Source organism: Salvia hispanica, chromosome 3 (assembly GCF_023119035.1).
Source record: "Salvia hispanica cultivar TCC Black 2014 chromosome 3, UniMelb_Shisp_WGS_1.0, whole genome shotgun sequence".
In the NCBI taxonomy this organism is placed as follows: Eukaryota; Viridiplantae; Streptophyta; class Magnoliopsida; order Lamiales; family Lamiaceae; genus Salvia; species Salvia hispanica.
The window spans coordinates 56,883-83,653 of NC_062967.1; the positions used below are offsets into that span (position 1 = coordinate 56,883).

General features: G+C 37.1%; 4 protein-coding genes across 7 annotated transcripts; 3 read left to right on the plus strand and 1 right to left on the minus strand.

The window, feature by feature from the left end:
- The first annotated feature begins 6,011 nt into the window (after positions 1-6,011).
- LOC125213116 (FT-interacting protein 3) lies at positions 6,012-10,079 on the plus strand. Of its 2 annotated transcripts, none has more exons than XM_048113482.1 (2): positions 6,012-6,147; positions 6,876-10,079. In XM_048113482.1, exon 2 carries the CDS (start codon positions 6,930-6,932, stop codon positions 9,942-9,944), a length of 3,015 nt encoding a protein of 1,004 aa, XP_047969439.1. In that variant the 5' UTR covers positions 6,012-6,147; positions 6,876-6,929; the 3' UTR covers positions 9,945-10,079. The 2 variants fall into 2 exon arrangements, with proteins under 2 accessions (XP_047969439.1, XP_047969440.1); XM_048113483.1 differs by having other exon boundaries at positions 6,018-6,147; positions 6,860-10,079.
- Positions 10,080-10,730: 651 nt separating this feature from the next.
- Positions 10,731-12,371, plus strand: LOC125210897 (xyloglucan-specific galacturonosyltransferase 1-like). The gene has a single exon (XM_048110527.1). The coding sequence runs from the start codon at positions 10,731-10,733 to the stop codon at positions 12,369-12,371; it is 1,641 nt and encodes a 546-aa protein (XP_047966484.1).
- A 1,821-nt stretch (positions 12,372-14,192) lies between these two features.
- Positions 14,193-17,447, minus strand: LOC125216059 (AT-hook motif nuclear-localized protein 5-like). 2 transcript variants are annotated; one of them, XM_048117669.1, is made up of 6 exons: positions 17,176-17,447; positions 16,401-16,907; positions 15,900-15,967; positions 15,628-15,759; positions 14,831-14,992; positions 14,193-14,741 (listed from the first exon to the last, which is right to left on the minus strand). In XM_048117669.1, exons 2-6 carry the CDS (start codon positions 16,891-16,893, stop codon positions 14,508-14,510), a joined length of 1,089 nt encoding a protein of 362 aa, XP_047973626.1. In that variant the 5' UTR covers positions 16,894-16,907; positions 17,176-17,447; the 3' UTR covers positions 14,193-14,507. The 2 variants fall into 2 exon arrangements, with proteins under 2 accessions (XP_047973626.1, XP_047973627.1); XM_048117670.1 differs by having other exon boundaries at positions 14,193-14,221; positions 14,487-14,741; positions 16,401-17,447.
- Positions 17,448-19,885: 2,438 nt separating this feature from the next.
- LOC125215093 (serine/threonine-protein kinase BSK7-like) lies at positions 19,886-26,515 on the plus strand. 2 transcript variants are annotated; one of them, XM_048116404.1, is made up of 12 exons: positions 19,886-20,091; positions 20,264-20,377; positions 20,726-20,985; positions 21,063-21,283; positions 21,482-21,617; positions 22,107-22,240; positions 22,337-22,442; positions 23,624-23,709; positions 24,530-24,718; positions 25,053-25,205; positions 25,636-25,749; positions 25,862-26,515. In XM_048116404.1, exons 3-12 carry the CDS (start codon positions 20,904-20,906, stop codon positions 26,105-26,107), a joined length of 1,467 nt encoding a protein of 488 aa, XP_047972361.1. In that variant the 5' UTR covers positions 19,886-20,091; positions 20,264-20,377; positions 20,726-20,903; the 3' UTR covers positions 26,108-26,515. The 2 variants fall into 2 exon arrangements, with proteins under 2 accessions (XP_047972361.1, XP_047972362.1); XM_048116405.1 differs by lacking the exon at positions 20,264-20,377.
- Positions 26,516-26,771: the final 256 nt, after the last annotated feature.

Consider the following 26,771-nt stretch of genomic DNA (forward strand, 5'->3'; position numbering starts at 1 on the left):
AGAATCACTTTGGGTTAAAGTGTTTGGTTTGGAGCATAGAATATTAGTTAAATTACTTTATAGAGGAACACTATCATTTTTATAGAAATTATTAGTGTTCTTCTTTGAAAAAGATATCTATATATATATATATATCTTAAGCTGCAAACTTTAATCCATTATGTAAAGTGGATAATAAGTTTAAAACAGGCCTTTGCAATTGCAGTTTGAAAAAATTGTGTCAAAATTGAATCTTTTAAAGTATTCAGTGATCGATACTAGTATATTTGCATTTAAATTTATATACAGTAGTAGTAGTATTTAAAGCCAACCTAGAATTGAATTTGATTAGGGGTTGTTTTTAGTGCAATTGATTAATTTTCACACAAGTAACTCTTATCTGATGCATATAGTATTACGTATATCGATGAGCTAGATGATATAGTAGTGAGAATAAATCAGTCGAATTTCTGAAGGTTCGAAGACAAAAAGAAATTATTGAGGTTTTCTGCTTAGACTTTTCTGTAGTTTATGATTCCGTTTGAGATTCAACATCCATATATATTTATATGGACAAGACAACACACAGAACCCCCATGATTATCGCTCTCCATGCATATAAAATATCATCTTTTCTGCTATGAGTTGTTGAGATCTGGATTTTGACATTTTGTTTTTCCATACATTTCCTTTTCTATTTTATGACTGAATCTCCATTTTTATTTTGGATTTTATAAGTTTGGAAGTTTCAATTTTGGATAGATTGCGTCTTTCGTGAATCTCTTGAATTCAGTGCTTTAAGTAATAAATTTAGCATAGATTAAAGTGTTTAAATTAATGAATTAAAAATAGATTGGTTAGGGTTACGTTGTCAAAATGAGTCCTAGGTTTGTGAAGTAATAGAAGATATTTGAGTGAGCCTATATTGTTTCTATCTAAATAGTACTACTACCAAACTTCATATCACCATATATCCAACTTAAAATATACTACTCCTACTACAATCGATAGTAAAAATATACATATATTTAGCAGAAAAGACCCAATAATCTTAAAGTTTGCTTCTTTTTTGGTTGGTGGGTGGGGGGTGGGTGGGAGGGGAGGGATATTGATAAGAGATTGGGCAATTTATTTCAATTGCTAGATATATATAAAGTTGTTCCTTGGCTTAATTAATCTATTGTGCATTTCTACTTCCCAAAATAACATTGTATTTCAAATATGCCATGAATGATTCTTTCCCTAAAATAATACTCCATGAAGCATATCGTATATAATTTGTCTTTCGGATAAGTGTATAGAGATGATAACAAAATTGAAAACAATACATCGAAGAAAGAAGAATGGGAGAGATTGAGGTTGCAGTTTATATCAGCATAAAGTTGTGGTGGCCACCAATAACACTTTATGATTAATCATGCACCTTAATATTAATTTTACTAAAAAGTTCAATTATTGGTCACACTCTAGAATTTATTTTTGGACAAGTATGATAGTGCTTGTCATTGTAATTATGCAACGAATTGGACCACGAGTGATACCAATATACATAGAGGCAATTAAAATTTGGGAATAAGCTAAAGGTTGATTACTTTCATGTATTGTTAAGGTGGATCACTAATGTTGCATTATATCAATATGAATATTTTGACGTTTTACTCGATAATTTGATTGAGTCATTAGGGAAAATTTTGCCTATAATTAAAAAATGATGAAGGCTATCTTAGTTTTGGCAAAATCCATATAGTACTTAGCTAAATGTGTTTAGATGTGTCAAAACACTCACCAATGCATGACCGACAAAGTATAGTGATATTGAAATCAAAATGGATACGTCACAAAAATCGTTGAAGCAAACGACACAATTAGTTGCTAATAGAAGGGAGAGTAGAGTGAATTATTTAAATGCCTAAAAGAAGGCTTCTTTATTTTAGTGGGAATTGATAAGCTCCCATTCATATTCAAGACAATGATTTGATCCCTTTTTACTACTTTATTAGGCTCACCTAATGTTATGTCCATGGATCAAGAGAATTAGTATTACAATGACATTACAAATAAATAAAGAGAATTACGTGGACGGGACAATTTTTTTTTTTTCTCTTTCTCTCTCTTTTCTTCTTCTTCTTTTCTTTTCTTAATGCGTGCCCACATTTCTAAAGCAATGAAATGTGAGTACTCATTAAGTAGGATTGAACCTTGTATCGTGTACGCCCGCGATATTTGAAAAGGCAAATCGATCCAATTTTCTACTTTGAAAGTGAGTATTATTAATATTGACTGACGGTATGAAATCAAGAAAATAATTAGTATATACTTAAAAATTACCATTTTACTTGTATATAGTTCTAATCAAGGTCCAGATTCGTTGAAAGACTTGGTCACATGAACTATGGAAAGGCGGATGCAACAAGGCCTAGCCACACTCGATTAAGATATAACCAAGAAGGAAGTTGTGAAACTCAAATAGAATCTCGAAACTTGAAGACATTGCTAAAAGTCGATGCCGTGCCGAATTCCAGAGGACCACTCGGCTGAGTGATCTGCTGGGAGATGGCGAGTTAGAGGCCATCACTCAGCTTACCCGAAACTCACCCGGTTAGGTAACAACATATTGAAGCTGAAAGCATCGCTCGATCAATAGTTTATGCCACAATTAACCATCCGGCCCGGCCGGGTACAACACTTTTTAAGTGTGATTTTATTCCTTTTTCAACAGATTTCAATGAGACTAAGCTAAAACTATAAATATTTTTTGGTGGTCTTTTGTATGGAGTTAAAAGGATCAAATTTACAAACCCTCGTATGTTTTCTCTCATTTAAAAAAGAATATATCTTTTCAATATCTTTTTTTAAGGTTGCTTATACAATTTTCAATTAATTACGTAAATACTAGTATATGTTATCTAGTAAACCGAGGTAGATTGTGGAGCTAGAATGTAACTAAATTTTAATGGTGAAAATTGCATTGAATTGTCTTCGTTATTTTGGAGGGGCTAGGTTTCGCTTCACTTTTATTCAATCTTTTAGATCTGTCTTTTTGTGGATTAGTTTAGATCAATTTTGTTTTTTGATAATACTCTGATTTACTACAATTAAAACACCACTAGTTGATTATTTAGTATTTATTTTAATATATTTCTGATTAAATATTGTAATATGACACAATATTCGTAATGTGAAAGATGATACTCCATATGTTTTTTTATATACATTTTGTCAGTTACTGAATAATTACTTACTAGGAGAACTATTTATGATAATAAAGTAGTATAAATGTATAATATCTTAACACGTACGGTTTAGGATTGGTCAAATCAATTTCTATAATTATGATATAAAGTAAATCTATATTTTCAAGATTATGGAAAATGTTTTGGATAAGTTCGGAATTATTAATTTTAGGGTTTGATTAGGTACCCAGTAGTTTTATATATATACAATAATTAGTCAATCGTATTTAGCCATACGCCGATTGTGGATCAAAAAAATGGATTTATATAAATTTTGTTAAATTGCCCCAATTTAAATAAATAGTTTTAATTGGCTTGTTTAAATAAATGAACTATTTCAGAAAAATGGGAAGATAGCAAATAGACGGGCTTACTCCAAAATAGCAAATAAAAATCCGGCCCAAAGACATGTCAGACCCAAAACCAACTTTTAAGTTGTTAGGCAAAAATTGTAAACCTGATTTCCAAACTAAAACTAAAGTAGAGGAGTACTTCTGTCCGCAATTAAATGTCATATTTAAGCCTGTTTATTCGGCTGGTTCCGATAGTTAACCGATTTTAAATTTTCATACATCCTAGAACTGAAATCTGAATCGATCGGTTCTGGTTTGGAACCGGCCGGTTAAGAACCGGTCGATTCTGGTTTCGAACCGGAACCGATGTTCAATTTTAATTCGAATTTATTAATAATTTTAAATAATTCAATAATAAAAAAATAATAATCCTACATATAGAAATATAACAAATCATACCTAAAAATTCAAATAAATACACAAAAAATACAAACTTAACAATACAATATGGATAAGAGTGATGCCAAGTGTAATAGGACTAGTTTATGCTAGCAATATTTTAATACTACAAAAATAAGAGTTCTAAACTTTAGCAATTTTTTTAAGAAATGAGTTTTAAAATTGAATTTCATTTTCCCTTTTTTGGCTAAACAAATATTCATTGGAATTTCCAATGCTAATTGATCTTGTTGTGACTTTTTGGTTAATAACGGAATAGTTAATAATTTATTCACAAATAGGTTAAAATCATATGTTAAATGAATTGTTACATAAATTTGTTATAAAGTTAAATTTCTATCATATGAAACGATATTGTATTTGTATAAGTTCTTTTGGAAATTAAAAATAAACTTACGATGTCCTACTCATTGTAGTTAGTTCATAAAAAATGGATTAGGGAAATAATTCTATATTCAAAGTATCACGGTTTAAACATTTTAAAATACTTCAGAAAACAGAGCTCGCAAATCTAACGTTTAAATCTAAAAATCACTTAATGTTTCAATTATTTTACTTTAATTCAAAATTAATTCAATTAAATTAGATTTATTAGTATATTAAATTATAAAAAATAAAATTGAATTATAATCCGGTTCCGGTTCGGAACCGGAACCGGTTTTAGATAAAAAGTTGGAACCGGTACCGAAATCGGAACTGGATTTTTCAGTCTCGGTCCTCAATTAACCGGCCGGTTCCGGTTAACCGAGAACCGGAGAACCGTTTAAGCACCCCTAGTCACATTTTTCCTTTTTCATCTTTTCGTTAATAAATATCTCATTTTACTTTTACTATATTTGCTAGGTGGACCCTATATTCCACTAATTCATTACACTTATATTTTATTATAAAATCAATATATAAAAGTAGTCTCACATTTTACTAACTTTTTTATCCATTTTAGTATGTAAAATCAAACAGTTTCTTAAAACTCGTGCCAGTCAAATATGAGACATTTAATTATGGACGACTAGAGTATTAAAATTATGTATGAGTTGGTCAAATGTTAGAGAGCTAAATTTAAAGACTGCATTATGAATTATTCGTAACTAACACCTTTGACTTTAGATATTACTTTTCCAAATGCTTGCTGTTACATGTATTTCTTCGATAGAGTGATACATTTAAAAAAATATATTATTCTCTGTATTATTCTTTATATATTTAGATGTCGTTTAATTGACACGATTGATTATTATATTACTCCATCTAGAATTAAATTCAAATAAAAGGATTATACCTAAGAAACAGATATTGGCAAAATGAAAAGTGAAAATTCGGCGTTGCTAGTGTCTTTTTATATTTCCTATTTTTCATTTTATTATTTCTCCAACTTTAGTACTATCTCTATTAACAAAGTATTTAACAAAAGAACGTCTCTATTAACAAGAGTGCATTTTAACATAAAACAATTAAGGTTCTCAAGCAGAAATTCAGAGAGCTTTAATGCTGCGTGATGTCGTCCCATACCCAATCATTTCACCTCCCTCATCCTGTTTCTGGTGGATTTTCGAAGAAAACCACATTCATTGCGAGCTAAGCTTCCTCCATATTCTGCTAGCTCCGAGACTAGTCAACAAGGACACCACTTTCTTCAAATTTAGGCGCTTAATTTCCCAGGTTCTGAATAAAAACAGTTACTTGTTTTAAGATTAAAGGAAAAGATTCAATTTTTCTCAGCTGAACAGAGCACAAGCCCGTTTTTTGCGTCTTGTTTTAAATCTTTCAGAATTTAATTCTTTCTTTTTTTAAAATATATTTTTTTGAAAAAAATCGCCCTTTAGTTCATTGCATGTGTCTTTAGCATTTTTTAAGGAAAATCTTAGCGTCAGTTCACAAGCACTTGTATATATTTATTTCTTTCAATTCCAAGAATATATTTGTTTATGTTATAGATCTCTGCAACACATGCATTGGCACATGCTTATGCTAAACAATTGACCCAAATTTTGCTCAATTTTTCCCTTTTATTTGTACTTACACTTCACTTTAGAGATGTGGCTTTTCCCTTTCCTCTAAGATTCATTTAGATTTTGTTAAAATTTGAGCTGAGCTGATTCTTGTCTGCAGCAAAGAAAGGTTCTTGGTGACAGTTGAAGAGATTATCTGATTTTATATTTGCATTAACGTTGGATTGATTTCTGGTAAGTACGATTTCAATTGAAAGTGATTTCATTTCTTGTCTGTATTAGGCTTCTTTTATATGTTATGATTATTAATATTAATGCTTGTGGGCCTGGTTGGATCTTTCTGTTAATTGTTTTTGCAAATATGTTTGTATGTTTGTCCAAAACAATCGTTTTAATCACTTTGCGCTTTATGTAGGAATCGCCTTAGACAATTCATTATTATGTCTAGATTATTATTTATTACACTTTACTTGGCTTGATCTGCTAAAAAAGTGGAAAGATAAGTGTTTGATGTCTCTTCTATAGTTCTTGCTTATGATGCCTTTTCTTTTTCTTTTATTTTTGGTCTTATGGTGTGACTGTAAACCCCAAGAAATTGGATTTTGTTATTAACTTATACTAGTGTTTGATCTAACAATGATGTTCTTTTTTTCAGTAACATGGTGATCAAATAAAAATGGACTATGTTATATGATATGTGTTGTGTTATTTGCAGTAAAACTCTTAGTGAATTCTGTGTAGATTCTCACTTTCATGTATGACTTCTTCTAGATTAAGATTAGTAGTACTATTCCTCTCAAGAAAAGGAAAGAAGGATAAGATTTTTAAATTAGTCCATTCCGTTTCAGCTACTGATTTGTAATGTGAATTAGTTCAAGTGTCTGACTAGCTTAGGTTGTTATTTCCATTACTGAAGTTCATTTCTGCATCTAATTTCACATATCAGTTCATTTCTATTTCAGGTTCCTGAAAACCATTTCTCTGCAGTAGTTCCTGATAGCTCGGTAAGCAGCACGATGACTGTTGGGAACCTAAAGCTCGGGGTAGATGTTGTGAGTGCTCATAACCTTTTGCCCAAAGACGGGCAGGGTTCTTCTAGTGCTTTCGTAGAACTTTGCTTTGATGGCCAGAGATACCGGTCCACAATCAAAGAGAAAGATCTTAGTCCCGTGTGGAATGAGACTTTCTACTTCAACATATCTGATCCTGCCATCCTCCACTCTCTGGTTCTTGATGCTTACGTCTATAACAATGTCAGAGGCATCCAGTCTAGAACCTTCCTTGGAAAGGTTACCATCAATGGGACTTCCTTTGTACCCTACCCTGATGCAGTTGTCTTGCATTACCCTCTGGAGAAGCGTGGTATTTTCTCACGTGTTAGGGGAGAGCTCGGGCTCAAAGTTTACATCACGGACGATCCATCAATAAAGTCATCCGTCCCTGTTTCCATGGCTGAGGAATCCCATTTGTTGTCAGAATCAGGTCACAGACCGATATCAAGCTTGGGCCATCATCACGCGAAGCATGAGGCGGCAAGGCATACGTTCCACAGTATCCCAAAACACGTTGACACTGAAGAGCATACCTCTCTAACCGAAGAGCCTCATCACGTTACAAAGTACATGGGTGATGAGATGAAGGCTCCTGAACCAATACCTCCGAAGCTTGTACACATGCACTCGGTATCATCAACACAACCTGTTGATTTTGCTCTAAAGGAGACGAGCCCTTTCCTTGGCGGGGGAAGGGTTGTCGGGGGAAGGGTTATCCGAACTGACAGGGCAGCCGTAGGCACCTATGATCTTGTTGAGAAAATGCATTTTCTGTTTGTAAGAGTTGTGAAGGCACGTGAGCTTCCTGCCATGGACGTCACTGGAAGCCTAGATCCCTTCGTGGAGGTGAGGATCGGAAACTATAAAGGAATCACTAGGCACGTCGAGAAACAACAACATCCTCTTTGGAATGTAGTTTTTGCTTTCTCAAGGGAAAGGATGCAAGCATCTGTGCTAGAAGTTGTTGTTAAGGATAAAGATCTCTTAAAAGATGATTTTGTTGGTTTGGTTCGGTTTGACCTTAATGAAGTCCCATTGCGAGTTCCACCTGACAGTCCCTTGGCTCCAGAGTGGTACCGTCTTGAAGACAAGAAGGGCGAGAAGATAAAGGGTGAGCTGATGCTTGCAGTCTGGATCGGCACTCAAGCGGATGAGGCCTTCCCAGATGCATGGCACTCTGATGCAACTACACCCATTGACAGCTCAGCTGCTGCATCAGCTCTTATACGCTCCAAAGTCTATCACGCACCACGCTTGTGGTATGTTCGTGTTAATGTCGTTGAAGCCCAGGACTTAGTGCCAACGGAGAGGAACCGGTTCCCTGATGTCTATGTAAAGGCACACATAGGAAGCCAGGTCATGAGAACGAAACCAACTCAGGCTCGGAATTTCAACCCTGTGTGGAATGAAGATCTGTTTTTTGTAGCTGCTGAGCCTTTCGAAGACCATCTAGTTCTCACGGTCGAGGATAGAGTGGCTCCCGGAAAAGATGAGATCATCGGGAGGGTTATCATCCCGTTGAATATGGTCGAGAAGCGTGCTGATGATCGCATCATTCACTCTCGTTGGTTCAACTTAGAAAAGCCAGTTCTTGTGGATGTTGATCAGTTGAAGAAGGACAAGTTCTCAAGCAGGCTTCACCTACGCGTATGCTTAGATGGAGGCTACCACGTCCTAGATGAATCGACTCACTATAGCAGCGACCTCCGCCCCACGGCCAAACAGCTCTGGAAACCACCAATAGGTGTTCTAGAGCTTGGCATCTTGAACGCTGTTGGACTTCATCCGATGAAAACACGGGATGGGAAGGGCACATCAGACACGTACTGTGTGGCCAAATACGGCCACAAGTGGGTCCGGACTCGTACCATTGTGGACAACCTGTTTCCCAAGTACAACGAGCAATACACTTGGGAGGTCTTTGATCCAGCCACAGTCCTAACGGTTGGTGTTCTAGACAACAGCCAGCTAGGTGAAAAGGGCTCAAACGGCCACAAGGACCTAAAGATCGGGAAGGTCCGGATACGAGTCTCCACCCTCGAAACAGGAAGAGTTTACACACATTCTTATCCACTGCTGGTCCTACACCCTGCCGGTGTCAAGAAGATGGGGGAACTGCATCTGGCATTGCGTTTCACGTGCACGTCTTTCGCGAACATGCTCTACATCTATTCAAGGCCTCTCCTCCCTAAAATGCATTACATCCGGCCGTTCAGCGTGATCCAGCTGGACATGTTGAGGCACCAGGCTGTCAACATAGTGGCAACGAGGCTAGGCCGGGCTGAGCCACCCTTGAGAAGGGAAGTAGTGGAGTATATGTCCGATGTGGACTCACACTTGTGGAGCATGCGGAGGAGCAAGGCGAACTTCTTTCGCCTGATGTCCGTCTTCAATGGGCTATTCGCTGTCGGGAGATGGTCCGGAGATATATGCATGTGGAAGAACCCTGTGACAACTGTGCTTGTCCATGTGCTGTATCTCATGCTTGTTTCCTTCCCTGAGCTGATCCTACCAACTGTTTTCCTCTACATGTTTCTGATAGGGATATGGAACTTCAGATACCGGCCGAGGTATCCGCCCCACATGAACACGAAGCTCTCGCAAGCAGAGGCAGTGCACCCGGACGAGCTTGACGAGGAGTTTGACACGTTTCCCACGAGCCGCAACCCGGACTTGGTGAGGATGAGGTATGACCGGCTGCGGAGCGTGGCTGGACGGATCCAAACAGTTGTTGGGGACATTGCAACGCAGGGCGAACGCCTCCACTCGCTGCTGAGCTGGAGGGACCCTCGTGCCACGGCCATCTTTGTCACCTTCTGTCTCGTCTCAGCCGTGGTGCTGTATGTCACACCGTTCCAGCTTATCGCTGCTCTGGCGGGGATGTACATGATGAGGCACCCGAGGTTCCGGTACCGCCTCCCGTCACTGCCCGTCAACTTCTTCCGGCGTCTTCCAGCGAGGACGGATAGCATGTTGTAGTTCCTTTTGCATAATCATGAATTGTGTTGTTGTCTACTCCATTTACTACTCCTACTATATTTGTAAAACTAATTTTCGTGGTGCGAGGTTATTACATTAGCACCTTGAATTGTGAAATGTATTTGGTTAAATTAATCATTCGTATAATTGTCAATTGTCGGCGACCATAAAAAAACCCTAAACTTGGCTCAAACGACCAATACAATAAACAATGTAGTTAGATGAGTATGCATATGCCAGCCCGAATAGGATTTACTTTTGTTATTCAGCTACTTCGATATTTATGCAAGATTGTGCCTAATCTTTTAATTAGTTGAAGCTAATATGAAATCTTAAAATGAATCTTATTAGGAGCAGTATATATTTAGCTACATTCATTTGTGCACAATTATGTAATTAAGTGCCACGCAGAGCATCTTTTTATATTAAATGGTTAGGTGCATTTAGTTCCCCCGAAATGGATCTTATTAGGAGTAGTACTATATATTTAGCTACATTCTCATGCGAATTGATTATTTGTGCACAATTAAGTAATTAAATGCCACGCGGAGCATCTTATTATAATAAATGGTTAGGTGCATTTAGTTCCCCCAGCAAAGTACAAATACAATGTAAACATAAGTTGAAATCCAAGTAGTTGTAATATTATTAATATCTAGTCAATTGTTCGTGTTAATAGTCTACGACGTGCTTCCATCTATCCATCCACATTTCTAGTGAATCCCACTATTAAAGCACAGAAGAAAAAAAGAGTATGAGTGATTCCACCAACTAGGAGTATCAAAAATGGGTGTTTCTGTGTGTAGGAAGAAGAAGCAGAGAAAATCAGAAGCTAATGAGCTAGGTTTCTTTGAAAAGCTTATGGTGAAGGTGCCAACAGCCATTTTCATGCTAGCTTTCATCTACATTTGGTCTTCTTCCACCACCATCCTCTCCGGCGACATTGTCCACCTCTGCGTATCATCTCGGAAGCTCAACAATCTCTATTGCCTCTCCGCCGGCGCTCAGCCCAACTTTCCTCTCCTAAAAAACGACTCCTCTCCTCGGCCGGATATCAACATTCCAGTCCCTACAGGTAACAGTGCCGGATCGGATATCAACATTCCAGCCTCCACTGATAAGGATATCAGCATTCCAGTCTCTACTGATAACAGTGCCAGACCGGGAGAATTGAACAGCAAGAATATTACGAATAAGGTTCTTGCCTACACAGAAGTCGAGGAGCAGCTGAAGCTGCACCGGTCATGGAGTAGGAGTTCGAATCCGACAACATGCCAAGGAAGGGGGATTTACGTATACGACCTTCCATCCAAGTTCAACAAGGACTTGATAGGTCAGTGCAACAGCATGCTCACGCCGGGGGTCGACTTCTGCGGCTACCTGACCAACGGTGGGATAGGAAAGGGGGTCGAGAGCCTCGGCAGCGCGTGGTACAACACGCACCAGTATGCGCTGGAGCTCATCTTCCACGCGCGTGTGCTTAACCATCCCTGCAGAGTGTATGATCCGACCAACGCGAAGCTCTTCTATGTGCCCTACTATGGCGGCCTCGACGTTTTGAGATGGCATTTCAAGAATGTTACCAACGCCGTAAAGGACTCGCTGGCGCTGGATTTAGTCCGGTGGCTCGAATCGCAGCCGTCGTGGTACAGGAACATGGGGAAGGATCATGTGTTCGTGCTGGGGAAAATCACGTGGGATTTCCGAAGACCAAAGAAATATACATGGGGGACGAAGCTGCTCGACTTGGACGAGATGCAGAATCCGATGAAGCTCCTGATCGAGCGGCATCCGTGGCACGCCAACGACGTCGGGATCCCCCACCCGACCTACTTCCACCCCCGCACCGACGACGACATCGTCTCGTGGCAGCTCAAGGCGATCAGATCCACCAGACATGCAGTCGTCGGATTCGCCGCCGCGGCGAGTATCCGCTCGATGCTGATCGAGCAGTGCGTGTCCGCTGGAGACGCACAATGCAGGTTCCTGAACTGTACGTCGGGGCGTTGCGACCGCCCTAACGCGGTCATCGGGCTGTTCACGGCGGCTGAGTTCTGCTTGCAGCCCACTGGAGACAGTCCCACGAGGAAATCGGTGTTTGATTCGCTCATCTCCGGTTGCATTCCTGTTCTGTTTGATCCGATGACGGCATACTATCAGTATCCGTGGCATCTACCGGAAGATTGGGGGAAGTATTCGGTGTTCATCGACAAGGAAGAGGTCAGGAATAAGAGTGTGAATGTGGTGGAGAGGCTGATGAAGATTCCGGCCAAGGAGAGAGAGAATATGAGGAGATATATCGTGTATGAGCTCTTGCCTGGATTGGTTTATGGCGATTTCGATTCCAAATTTGTCAAATTTCAAGATGCCTTTTCGATATCCGTAAATAGTCTTCTCGAAAGAGCTACCAGATTGAATGATTTGTAAAAATTCTGTTTATATAAATCATTTTTGTCTATTTTTTACCCATATTCACTTCACCATTGTAATTATCTTCAATCTTCGTTTACGAAACTGTAAATTTTAGTTTTAACAGCGGAACCAAATGGCTACCCAATCGAACCAACTTCAGTCGATTCATGATTTCACTTCTTCTCATAGTACTATTATTGGTGTTGCTCCTCTGCGCGATTTATAATTGCTCTGGACTTTTTTGTTTTTGTTGTTGTTGCAGTTGCTTCTTTAATTGTTTAGTTGAAGTTGATTAACTGTTTTGTTTATAGTAGATTGGTTTGGGGAATTGGTGGAATTCTTAGGTCACTTTTTCATTTAAGTGCTATATTTTCAAATTTTATTTTGGGGAAAAAGTTATTTTGGTGATGTATTATTGTATAAACTTGATGGTTTTAGGATGCTAAAGGCGATGATATCAATCTATATACATACAAGGGCAAGGTGCATCACAATGGTATGCTTTGCTTAGTGATCTAAGATTCATGTCTGGTTATGAAGTGAGAAACGGTTTTGTTGATTTTCTGAGTATGATGGGGTGTTTTACGTGTTATCTGCTTGATGCTCAGGATCGGAGATACTGGCATTTCCATGCAATCAGTTTGGCTCACAAGAGCCTGGTACTAATGAAGAAATTCAGGAATTTGTCTGCACTCGTTTCAAGGCTGAGTATCCCATGTTCGACAAGGTAAAGTTCATCAATGAACGTATCCATACATGTTCAAGAGTACGATTTGCAAGGACTGTGCAGATTATATGCATCCCTGCTCGGAGACTGTTGATAACATGATATTCGTTTGTACCACTCGACTAGTTCTTTCAGTGGGACTGAAATCATTCTTTTGTATCGATGAAGGTGGAAGTGAACTGTTGCAATGCTGCCTCGATATACAAGTTCTTTCAGTGGACTGAAATCATTCTTTTGTATCCTATGAGTTTTCATATGTGATTTTGTCTGAAAAAAGCTTCAACATTTTCAATATGTATATCATTTGTATTAATAAGTTTGTAAGATGTTTAACTTACTACATGTATCATGTTATATGAATAAGGTCAGAATTGTATGATGCTCTGCTTTTATCAAAGAAGGATTTCTTGGACTGCATGAATAAGTGTCGAGTAGATCTTATGAAAATTGATCATTTCGAATAGGATAATTCATATACTCCATTTGAATAAGTAAATAACAAAAATCGCAATTTTGGAAAAATTTGATTTATGTCGTGCTCGTGCTTAACATAATTTGAAGACAGAATGATAAGTTAACTTGTTGAATTGTTACATAATATTGTGGAGTATAGTTTGATTGAGGTGTAATTTTGGGATTAATCATAATATTTCATATCTCGACTTACTGTGTTTCAAAGAAAATGTTGCTAACAAGTAGATATAAATAGGACTTTTACCATAATTACAGATTTTTAACTGAAAATGTCAAGGTTGGGCACAACATGATTATCCCAAAAAATAACATTAATTAAACTATAATTCATTCAGAAAAATGTTTCTAACAAAGAAAACATGGATTTTGTACCAAAGTTCGAGACTTGTTGAATATAAAATTTCACGAATTTGAGTTTCTTTTAAGATATAGTAGTACTACTGCATAAAATAAATTTGAGGGTTTTGCCCTCAGATTATCTAAAAAAATGAAACTCCAAGTGAGTAATTATCATTCCAATATATTGGATTTTCTTCTAAACCACAAAATATCCTAAAAACAATTAGAGCACAAATTTAATCCAAAGGCAGATTATTTACAGCAAACTCAACAAAACACACAGTGAGAGTGTTAGAGATGCAATGCCAAAGCTGGAATTCCAAGGCTGTCAAAAGGTTTTACAATTCAAGTTAGGTTTATAGCTACAACAATGGCCACAACAAGAAACAAACCCCACCAATTTTACTAGGAAAAACAACACAACCTATAAAGATGTCAATCCACCCTTTCTCTTTTTCTCACTTCCAAATTCTCCATCCATAATTCTACTAAATCCTAAAGATAATACTACAAAGGATGAACTTGTTAGCACGAAACTAGCTGCCTGGCGCGCTTCATTTACAACAACACATATATACAAAAAAACTTACATGTGCTTATTGCTGTCCCTCTCATCCACGCATCAGGTCAATATCCGTCTGGGGATTTTTTACTTCCGCCCGAGCAACTGGCGGCCAAATACTTGTTGTTCCAGTGTTAGGTGTATAGCTTTGAGTAGCAGCTGCAGTTATTGGGGTCAACGACTTTTCTGCAGGTTTCTCAGGCAGATGTTTTTCATCTTCAGCAGCTGGCTCAACCTTGCCCTTTAGCTTAGTACCACCATAAACAAAACTGCATGCAACAACCTGCACAGACGATTCCCGACAAGTTAACTCAGGGCTTATTGCAGAAAGGAGTTGCGAATTTTCTAGTGGAAGAACTGCATGGACTATACCTGTACTGGGTTCGCTGCCACAAGTCTACCACCTATCGCGCCCCCAATGATGTGCCCGTCAGGACTGCAGACTGATATGCTTATTCCACCAGTACGATTGCGAGGACCTCCGTTTTCAGCAACCAAGTAGGACCCTGATAAGCAAAGTATCTCGAAACGGCCCTGACATAAATGAAAAGCCAAATTAGCTTCTTGCAGACAAAGCTGCCTAAAGCAAAGATCTTGTGTGAGCGGGAAAAACAGGAATCTTGAGAAAAGCTCATGAAGATGATCGAGGAAAGACAAAGATATTTCGGAAAGTATTCAGGTCAATATCTATCAGGCCACCAGATAGAGTGAGTCAATTGTCATAATGGCTTAAAAAAGCTAACTTTTTTAAAAGCATGATCCTCAGAGCACGTTTATTGAATAAGTTGCTTATACAATTGGCTCTTGAGAATCGTATACAACATTTAACAAAACATGAATAGTTAATCAGCAAAAAAATAAATCATGCAAAACGATGATATCTTTCATAGGCTGAAGTTTGAACAGAAGGAAAAACTATCAGTTCCCATTGGACACAATTTGGTGTAACATCATTCAGCTATTAAAGAACCGCTGATGTAGTAAATTCTGAACTGCTAATCATCAAATATGATACTTTAAGAGCATTACTATGTAAAAGAATTTAGAGTGATATCTGTAATTCATCATCTAGAACAATAACACCATAAGGCAAGGAATTTAGATGTGGATATCTCTTTAGCCAAGATTACTCAATGTAAATAATGAACAGATCAAAGGTGCTTCAAAACCTCATAAGTAACAGTGCTATTAGAAGTTGTAGGTTGGCGGAGTGTAACTGCAGAAACTGATCCGTTTGCAGACATAATGCATAGAGCTCTTGGCCGCTGTTGTGCAAATGCCAGAATTTTCTCTGCAACATCCTGCTAGGGAGAGCAATCAATAGTAATTCTCTTGCAACATGCTTAATATGGTAAACAACATAAGATGTACAGAAACTCGAAAGCATAGTTCGTTAATGGCCAGAACAGAAATGATTACAGTAACTCGAGATGAAATATACCTCACCGACGCCGACATGCAGGACATGAGGTGTAAAGGCTAATCCAGCTGAGTTGTTCATCCATTCACCTAATCAAAGAAAAACCTTAGGCTCAACAAGATACCATCTAGATGACTGGGGGGTACAATCGACAATTCACATTGATATCCCGGCAAAAGTGGAGCAACGTTTTCTCGTGGAGTAGGGGTAGTAATCAATGCATCATCAACAATATATGGAAATGCAAAAATAGTGAAGAATGAGGCACCATGATCATGAGATCAGTACACCTATTAGGGCCACTTTTAGTAGATCACAGATAAGAATCTAAATTGGGTAGTGAAAGTAACACTGCACAAAAATCATGGAATACAACCTAAATCTTGAATCTATAGTATCTGTTTTTTCATCTCTTTCTAATCATATGACACCATTAATCTCTGTATAGATTGCAATAAAAAAAGGAAATGTGAAAAGAACTACAGTCCATAGAACAAGTAATCAACTAGAACAAGAAATTACCAAGGGGAGCAAGCTTCTGCTTCCATCCACTGCCAGGAGGCCGGCCTCGTCTCGCCTTTTCCGCAGGGCTGACCACCAAAGAGGAAGAAGGCTTAGGTGCAGACATAGGGGATAATCCTAAGCCTGTGTTAGCTCCATCCGGGGCATACTTCCTCGGCCTACCTCTCTTCTTCTTCTGCACGGGCTCGCCACCTGGCAAAGCAACCATGATGCTTCTGCCGCGAGGGAAATTCTGAGATGGGTTCTCAACATGGAATGATGAACTGCTCGCAGAAGCATCAGCACTCCCTGCATTGGGCTGCATCTGAATGCTTGAGTTTGCAAGATTCTTGACAGCAGGGGAGGAGTGCATTACACCAGGCTGCGGGACAGGGGAGGCGCCACCGCTATGAACAGTATGGCCAGGCCCTGAACCACCAGATCCACCAATTCCCCCTCTATGAAGGTAGTATGGTGCAGACCCTTGCAATGCCATCCCTTCTCTCCCATCCATGAGCAAAATTCAAACTAAATTATTCAAAATCCGCAGTCAAAGCACTACCACTCCTAATATAATAACTCCACAAATCTGAAACCGACGAAATAACACAAAACCCTAACTGCAAATGAGGAACATGCACTACAACACATAATTGTAACATAAAACCTAAAAAATGTCGTCACGGACCAAACCAACAGAAACTACACTGGGCTCAACCTACAAAATTGCAGTAATGGAAAGAAAAGGGAACTCAAAAGACTGAAAATTGACACAAATGGACTGCCAAGAACACACATCTAAGCTCATTCTGAAAAATGTGGAGAAGATCCCCTGTCCACCAGCTACTCAAATGACTTAGCTCAGAATTCCCCACTGATAAAAGAAGAGGAGACAACAATAAATGAAACCCTAGATTTAGAATGTGCAAGAAAGGGAAAGAGAAAGAGAAGAAGATAGAGGGGCAGAGAAGTTTTGGGAAAGAGGAGGGAGGAGGGTAAAGACAAAAGTGAACATGAATAGAAAAATTTGAGCTTTTGAATTAAAAGGGACTATGACTCTCACCCTTTTTTTGTTGTGTAGAATTGAATTAAAAGGAAATGAAATTCAAAGGGATTGAAGGGGGCTTCACACTCCAATGGAGTACAGTTGGGTGCACCTACATACCTAGATGTCCTAATCAGATGAAACACAAGTTGCAACTGTGCTGTGCTCTCTCAAGTGTATATTCAATAATTTCTTTTTACTTCCTCATTGGTCTTTGACCAGATTTAAATTGATATTTAGTGCATTAAGTGGGTATTGAATTAAGTAGTTACATGAGATATAATAAGATGGATAGGTATAAATTGAATTAACTAAGGATAAAATAAATGAGATTTAAATGTTTAATTTTTGCCAAAAAATTTTAAATGTGATACTTAAATTGGGATGACAATACGAATTGCTTATTGTTTGAATAAGGGAGTAGAGTACTAAGTAAGCGAGTAGTAATGTCACTGCATGCATGATTTAGTTTATAATTTAATTTCTCACTTTGCTACGTTTTAATTTTAAATTAACAACTAGTGTTTTTTCGTGTAAAAAATATAGTATTTGACTCAACTCGGTTTGACTAATTTATGGTGGATTAAATCTGGATTAGATTAAAAACATAAATAATTTTTTACTTCTTAGATCCTAGAGTAAATTCATCACCTTTATATATCAAATGCTTTAAATATTACTACTACTTTCATTAAGAAGTTTGGACTACTGCATGTCAAACTTTACGTCTAAGAGCATTCACTATGACCTTATTTTTTATTATTTCCTCGTTAGCATCTTATTTCACTTATTTTTAGAATCTATCTCTCTATAATGGAAGAGTCTATCTCATTTTTCATTTCATTTCCACATCATCAATATTTGTACTATATTTCAATTTTAATTGTTCACTCAAATAAAATGCGAAAAAATGTAGGTTAAAAAAAAAAACGATGATAGGGCCGATCATCGACCCTCTCCATAATGGATGGACGATCAAAGGCCTTATGGGATTGGCCAAAGCCGATACAACGGCTCTTTGGGGTGATGGTGGGAAGGTGGATGATCGGCTCCTCTCCCATAATGAGGGGCCGATGGGGGAGCCGATCATAGGCTCAATTTATCGGCCGCATTGCGAATAACCTAAAAGAATATTCTCCTATAATAGTAATAAGACTTTTTGTTTAATATGTGCATTGTTTTAGATAGGGAGTACTTAATAAATGTCATTAAAACCAAAATCATCCTAACCCATTTAAAACTCGTTTTGACCGGCTCGGGACCCACATAACATCCAATTTGACCGATATTACCACCTTAATAAATTCACCAACTTTTAACACTAGTACTATTATTTCACAAACATTTTACAATTAAAAATAAAAGAAAATAATATTGGTAATTAATAAATTTTTTTAATAATTTTCTCGAGTGTAAGTGTTCCCTAAATTACGCGTATTGGTGAAGAAATTGGAGTGAGTCAACACTTTCTTGATTAATTTAACGTCATAATCACTTTGCTTTTCGAAAGTCAGACAACCATGGTAAAGGGTCGAGACTTTGTCGATTAACAAGACCCATTCAAACATGAATACATCATTATAAGTTGAATTAGAAAATTATATTGTAAGTTCAGATCCAAAATCTTAGCAATAAAGTGAAACTATTACTTTATCAAATACTATGAAAATAGAAGAAGAATGTGAATCAAATGATACAAATTGACCTCATTATAAAAAAAATGCACAATAATTTAATCGATGCATGCATAAATTAATATTGAGATAATAATTGAAATATCATTGCCATATAGAGTTCATATTACGTAAGATTAAAATAATTGGGCTGTTCCTAATTACCTGCTGGACTTTTTTTGGGTGATATTTGGTTCTTAAAATATTTGGGCCCAATTGAAATTCATAGTGGATCTGTAAAATTAATGTGGTCCTTTATAATAGTGGGCCGAATTCTCATTACGTATTTGGTTTTAGTTTAAGTGCTACTAATATACTGACATTTATGAAAAATACAATCATTATGTTAATTTAATTATTATATTTAAAAGTTGTCAGATTATTACTGGTAAAAAAACATTTTAGGTAACTTTGCAGCATAACTAAGAATTACATCCAATGCATGATTTGTTAAACGTAACTTACATAACTATGATCGAGCATAGTTAATTAATTACTACAAATTCTAAAACATTTTTTATATCCATTAGTAATCTTGAATATCATATTTTAAATGAATTACGAATTCTAACACATTTTGTTATCCACTGTAGCCTTGAAAATCATATTTCAAAATCACAATTCTATTATATTCATATTATGTTATATGATATTAATATAAATATTTTGTGATATCTATATTAGAAAAAGGAACACAGAAAGGCAACAATGAATATTATGTCGGTGGAAATTGTTGTAGTAATAAAAAATCACACCTCTTGACGCCCTAAATAGATCTACACACACCACACGCACACATCTGTATCTATTGTATATCTATCATTTATGTTCACCTGTCTCTACTTCTTCCCCGAATCATTTTCTCTCTCCGATCTCCCTTTTTGAGCCTCACCTCACCTACACATGCATATGCAAAAACAAATGCATACACAAATTTAGCATCAACTACTTTCGCTTCTGCTGCTTGGACTAAATCAAGAAACCTCTTTTTTAGGTTCTTCCTTTTTCCTGCTTCATTTATGGGGTTTTTATTCAGATTTTTGTGGATGATGTGTTCTATCTTTGTTTAATCTTCGATTTCCTGATAATGGGTCTACGTTGGTTTTGTCTTGGGATAAGGGTTTGTGACATTGACTTTGATGGCATAGTGTATTTACTTTTCTTAGGTGAATTACTGAGCTGAAACAGCTTAAAGAGGAGCTGCTTTGCGCTAAAGTAGGGATTTTTGGATTCAGGAAATGTTGAATTTGGTGCCTCGAGTTGACCAAGATTTGCTAAAAGTAACTTCCTTGAGATTCAACTTGTCCAATTAACTTGCATTTGTAGTGTTTGTGAATAGTAATGAGATTCATCTTATTTGGAATAGGACTAGCTGAATGTTTGTTTTTTTACTTGCAAGACTTCAGTAAGACTCAAGTTTACTTTCTAAACATTCGACGTTTGGATGACTTCTTTACAGTTGTTCTTTTACAGGCAACTCCTGGCATGCCAATATGCTGCATCTGTTCAAATGCATGCAATAATGCAATTGACTTCTGACAATTCTGACTTATTGTGGAATCGAAATATGTAGTTAATTATATTAAGAAGGTGCGTTTTTTTTTATTCGTAATTCTTCATGTTTGCAGGTTTGTTAACTGAGGACACTAAATCAGCATTGGCGCTTGGGCACTTGTATCAAGTGTTACGTAAATGCATAGTGGACGTGTGGAGTCCTAGTCTTCGAGGAACAGAGTTGTAGTTTTTGCATAGTGGAAGATTGAAATTCCCTATCTGTTCGTATTTAGTTTTATTTGTTGTATTGGGATGGGTTGTCACTGTTCAAAGCTGACCTTGTGTTGTTTTAGTTCAGAGCATAATGGACCTATTCATGAAGCCAATAGTGCTGGTTAGTCCAAATAACTCTCTATTAGTACTTTTTATTGATTCTCAAACACCAACTTAATGTTTGTGATGATGATGCAGAGAACGAGGAGAAAAGTGAAATTGGTGATTTACCTACATTTCGTGAATTTTCTGTTGAACAACTTAGGGCAGCTACATCTGGGTTTGCAGTAGAGAACATAGTTTCTGAACATGGGGAGAAAGCTCCAAATGTGGTTTATAAGGGGAAATTGGATAATCAGAGGCGGATAGCCGTCAAACGTTTTAATAGGTCTGCTTGGCCTGACGCGCGTCAGTTCATGGTGAGAATGGACTCCATCTTAATGGAGATCCTTTTTCATGATGCTCTTTTGTGTACTTGACTTGTTTCAGTGATAGTATGTTATACCGCGCGGCGCCTATATTTTGTTAGGATATATTCTTTGATTTCCTAGAGATTCATGGCATTAGATATGGACTGCTACAGTTTCTGCAATTTAACATTACTTTATACACTTCAGGAAGAAGCAAAAGCAGTTGGCCAACTGCGGAACTACAGATTGGCTAATTTGCTTGGCTGCTGCTGTGAAGGTGATGAGAGGTTACTGGTTGCTGAATTTATGCCCAATGAAACTCTTGCAAAACATCTGTTTCACTGTAAGTACATTTTGATTGATGCTAAAGACTTGAAATGCTTCTGTTATGCCCAGCTTAGTGCAGTTATTGGGGCCCGGTCTTTAGATAAGATAACTAGATAAGCGTGTAAGGGTTTACCTGGCATATTCTGCTGGGTGTGACCAATCTCACTAGGGCTACTATAGTTCAGCCTCTTGCCACTGGCAGTTGAAGGCTGTTGTCTCCATTGTGGAATGTTGCTAGCACGCCTCTTACAAGTCAAATAAGAAATCTTGACCTATTAATGCCATGCTAGTGTCTAAACCATCTGCCTTACAAATGATATTGGCTTAAGTGGAGTAATTACTTTTCGATATATGTAATGCTAAAGACAGTCTGGTTGGCTAGTTTGGATGTATAATTGAGTTTATCGGATCAAATGTGCTTTAAGTTGTGAACGATGTGATCCCAATTTAGATATATATTCAGTCCTTTGTTCTATCATTATTCAATAATTTTATGTGAACTCAGGGGAAACACAACCTATGAAGTGGGCAATGCGATTAAGAGTCGCTTTATACATTGCACAGGCTTTAGAATATTGCACAAGCAAGGGTCGGGGACTTTATCATGATCTTAATGCCTACAGAATTGTCTTTGATTACGTAAGCTCCAAGTTAGCATTTGTTCTTTTCTTTTACTTCTCAGTTGTCTGCATTTTGATAGTGTTTCTTCCTATTGGGTTGTTTTGTATCTTATAGGATGGGAATCCCAGATTGTCATGTTTTGGATTGATGAAGAATAGTAGAGATGGGAAAAGCTACAGTACAAACTTGGCATTTACTCCACCAGAGTACCTAAGGACTGGTATAATATCTCATCTAGAATGAACTACTGTTACCTATAACGGTTTGTAGCAATAATTTAGGAATTTCTAGAAGATACCATTTAGCTTGCCCACAGTAATGTGCTCATGTCTAAACTGTGGATTGTGATCGCAATTCGGAAATAAAGGTCAATTAGTTAGCTCAACAATGTTGCATTGTTTTGTACTTGAAGCTCAGTTTATCTAGTGCTACAATGCAACTAAATGATCATTCTTAAAAGCAAAAAATTATGGCTTATATGCAAAACTATGTCATACTGAGCAATTGTGAGGTTCACTTAAAGCTTGAATTATTGAAACACCAAAACTTTTTTGAAGATAGGCTGCTTTGCTTTTTCTGTATGAGAGATGTAGAATTGTTTACTGCCTGTTATGATTGTATCATAGATTATTTGAACTTTTGAAGCTATGTAACATGAATAAGTAAAATTTTTGTTCAGGAAGTCTGCATTTGGGTTATTACTTAGTACTATATGGCCGTAGGTCAATACTGGTCGACATGCTGGGTCTTACAGAGTTAGTAGATGGAATTCTTGAAAGAATAAGTCATCACCCATCATAGTAGTATTCTTCATCCCTGACATTTTGGATAGCATGATGTTTATTGTGTTACGAAATACCAATCATAGATGTAAATGAGTGTACAATGCAATATAAGCATGCAACACCACAATATTGCAGACCTGGGGATTAGCTAATGCCTAATAAGTCCATCATAGTTCCATGTCCTGAACATGTGATATGCTTGAGAGAAAAATAATGTTAATAGAGATCCACAACATCGGTTTTTGTTAGATTATGCCCCTATGGCTTTTTTCGGACGACATTTGAAATCTTATCTGAAATAGAAACTGTTTTGAAATCTTAGTTGGAATAGACTGTAGCCTTTCTATTAAAATAATGGGGATATTTATAAATTATTGTTTATCATGCATATTGCTCTAAAATCTTGGATTATATTATAATACATCTTGAAACCTTTTCTACTCAGTCTAGCATTCACCACCATACTGATACTGTTATTTTGTTTCCAAAAGATTTATGCGCTGGAAGTGTAATTTACAAATTTGGAACACTTTTGCTCTTGTCTATGTTATCTGAATTGGCACTCTTGCATTTTAGGATTTGTTACTGACAAACACTGACCTTCTGTTTTTGTTAGGAAGAGTTACCCCAGAAAGTGTAATTTACAGCTTTGGAACACTTTTGCTTGACCTTCTAAGTGGAAAACACATCCCACCAAGTCATGTAAGTGTTTTTGTGCTGACCGTTTTGAAATGGCATAATGACATATTCTAGTACTCCCTCCGTCCCAAGGTATTAGACCAACTTTCCTTTTTGGGATGTCCCAACATATTAGACTCGTTTCCTTTTTTAGCAAAAAGCATCTATCTTATTTTATTCTCCACCTACTTTTTTCTCTCTTCTCTCCCCTACTTTTTCCCTCTCTCATACTTTACTCTCTCCACTTTAACTATTTAAATATCAATTCCTTAAATCATGTGCCCAAAAGAAGTGAGTCTAATACTCCGGGACGGAGGGAGTACTATTTTTTGAAATCACTTTATGAGACATTTTCTAGTAATCTAGTTTTTGGAAAAGAAAGTTCTGGTTGTCACATTTGAGCTCAAGAGTCAGGACCATGTCATCTTGTATTTGCAGTATAGTCCTCAAATTGCACACAATCACCTGCTGAATGGTTAGAGTTAAAACTTAAAATTATCCTATCAGGGTTTGTAAAATTTATACTTTTAGAACCACATATGTACTAGTACATTAATAGTCCCAGAAAGGTTATTCCAGAATCCAGAATTGGAATTTTGGATTGTGAGGGAAACATTGCCAGTTGAAACATAAACATTCACAATGTCAGTTTCACCCTAGGAAACCCTGTCTGCCATTTATGTAAATGGAACGTAAGTCATTTGATGGGCTGTACACCAAGCTGTCCATTAATTTGATTGTAATATAATTCATCATTAATTATTACTGTATTTCTTAGTTCTCAGTAGATTGTGATTAAGTTATTCAGTCATGTTGACATTATTATTTTATATAACTGGTGCAGGCCCTTGATTTGATTAAGGATCGGAATCTTCAGATGTTAACGGATTCTTGTTTGGAAGGTCAATTTTCTAATGATGACGGAACAGAGTTAGTCCGCCTGGCTTCAAGATGCTTACAATATGAACCCCGTGAGAGACCAAATCCAAAATCAGTAGTTGCTGCATTGATTCCTCTTCAGAAGGAAACTGAGGTTGGTTAATTTCTAGAAGATATCATAAAATCTTTTCATTCATTGTAATTGAAATAAGACGTGCACAGGACATAGTTGTACAACACTTTCTTGAACATTTAGAGTCCTCAAAAAAACTGGGATGGGCGATATTAGAGACGTTGATCATGTGCTGAATAATTGCTATGCGCTTCTTAGAAAGCAACTCATGCAAGCATGTTGATATGGTCTCATCTTTGTGGGATAGAAATGCACGAGTCTTAAATTCCTATTATTGCAGGACTTGACTCATGTGTATATTTTATTTGCTTATATGCATGGAAGTTATAGGTTCTAATGTTCACTTCTTCTGCAGGTTCCTTCTCATGTTTTAATGGGTATTCCTCAAGGTGGAGAGGTAGTGTCCTTGACACCCCTTGGCGAAGCATGCTTAAGAATGGATTTAACTGCCATTCATGAGATATTGGAAAAACTTAGTTACAAAGATGATGAGGGAGCAGCAACTGAGGTTTGCTTCTTGATAATTAACAGGAATTTACAAGTTTCTTCACTTTTTCATCTTGTACCTTGTATAATTGATGCACTCTGGTGAAAATCCCAAGGAAAGCCTGAATACTTTCTCTACACACACTCCTGCACTCTGTTTTGTGTACTCTCAACTATTTAATCAAACGTATATGTTACTACTAGATAGTTGAGAAGATGGAATTTGAAACCATAAACAAATGTTAAAGAGTTTCTTGTAATTATGAAATTCCATACTACTAGTACATTTTATGGTTGCATATTTTGTGTAGCAGATCATGAGAATCGAAGTTTCCTGATTGGCATATAACATTATATTTCTGAATTTCTGTTCATTTTAAATTTCCCTTCTCAACTGGCAACCAGCATTCTGGACTCTCCTAAATGTAACTAACTGTTTTCCATGTGTGCAGCTTTCTTTCCAGATGTGGACAAATCAAATGCAGGATACATTGAACTCAAAGAAAAAGGGTGATGTGGCTTTCCGGCATAAAGATTTTAGGGTTGCCATTGATTGTTTCACGCAGGTAAGAATTTGCATTTCCCTTTGGAAATCTTTTATGTATGTGTGTGGCATTTTAGCATCCCCCAATTGGTGTATGAAGCGTCATATCTCCTATTCCTGTGTCATTTATGCAGTTTATTGAGGTTGGAACAATGGTCTCCCCAACTGTTTATGCTCGCCGAAGTTTGTCACATCTCATGAGCGACGTGCCACAGGAGGCCCTCAATGATGCAGTGCAAGCACAAGTTATATCTCCTGTTTGGCATATAGCTTCGTATTTGCAGGCTGCTGCTCTTTTTGCTCTAGGGAGGGAGAACGAGGCACAGATTGCACTCAAAGAAGGCTCCATACTCGAAGAGAAGAGAAACGGAACATCCTGAGAGGCAGGAAAACGTGTTGAGGGATTTTCAGGCGCTGAGAGGCATGTATAAATGAGGAGGGACATGGTTTAAGGAGAGCATCATCAAAGTCAGAGCAACTTATTAGAGCGTAATGTTATCATTGGCATCCAACGGGATTGTGTTTAGTACATGATTGGATGGGCTGTTTCGTTGGGTTGATGCATCGAATGCTTTGGCTTTGCAGAAGCAAGGCAATATGATTGTGTGGCAGTGAAAAGGGATGGATCACCATGTTGATAAAGAGACATGCTATATTTTCTTATTTGTATTTTGTCACACTCATTTCTTGTTTGTTGGTTTTTAGATGATTTTATTTGCTTCAGTATATTGTTTGTATTTGGCATTGTTAAACGAGTGGTTGAAAATTATTTGAGCCAATTATCTTTATACGATCTTGTTTTAAAACTAGAGTACAATTTTCCTATGATTCCTGAAGGCATTACATGTCAATTTCATTGGATAGTCAATCAAAATGATGTCATGTTTTCTGTACACTGTTAGTATTGATTTACATTAGCTGAGGAGAAATCATTATGATTTGTTGGAAATCATCTTAAACAGGCCTGAACTTTGCATCCAATCATGCTGCTCACTTTTGCCCTTATTGTGTACTTAATGGCGCATTATCAAACCGATGTGGACT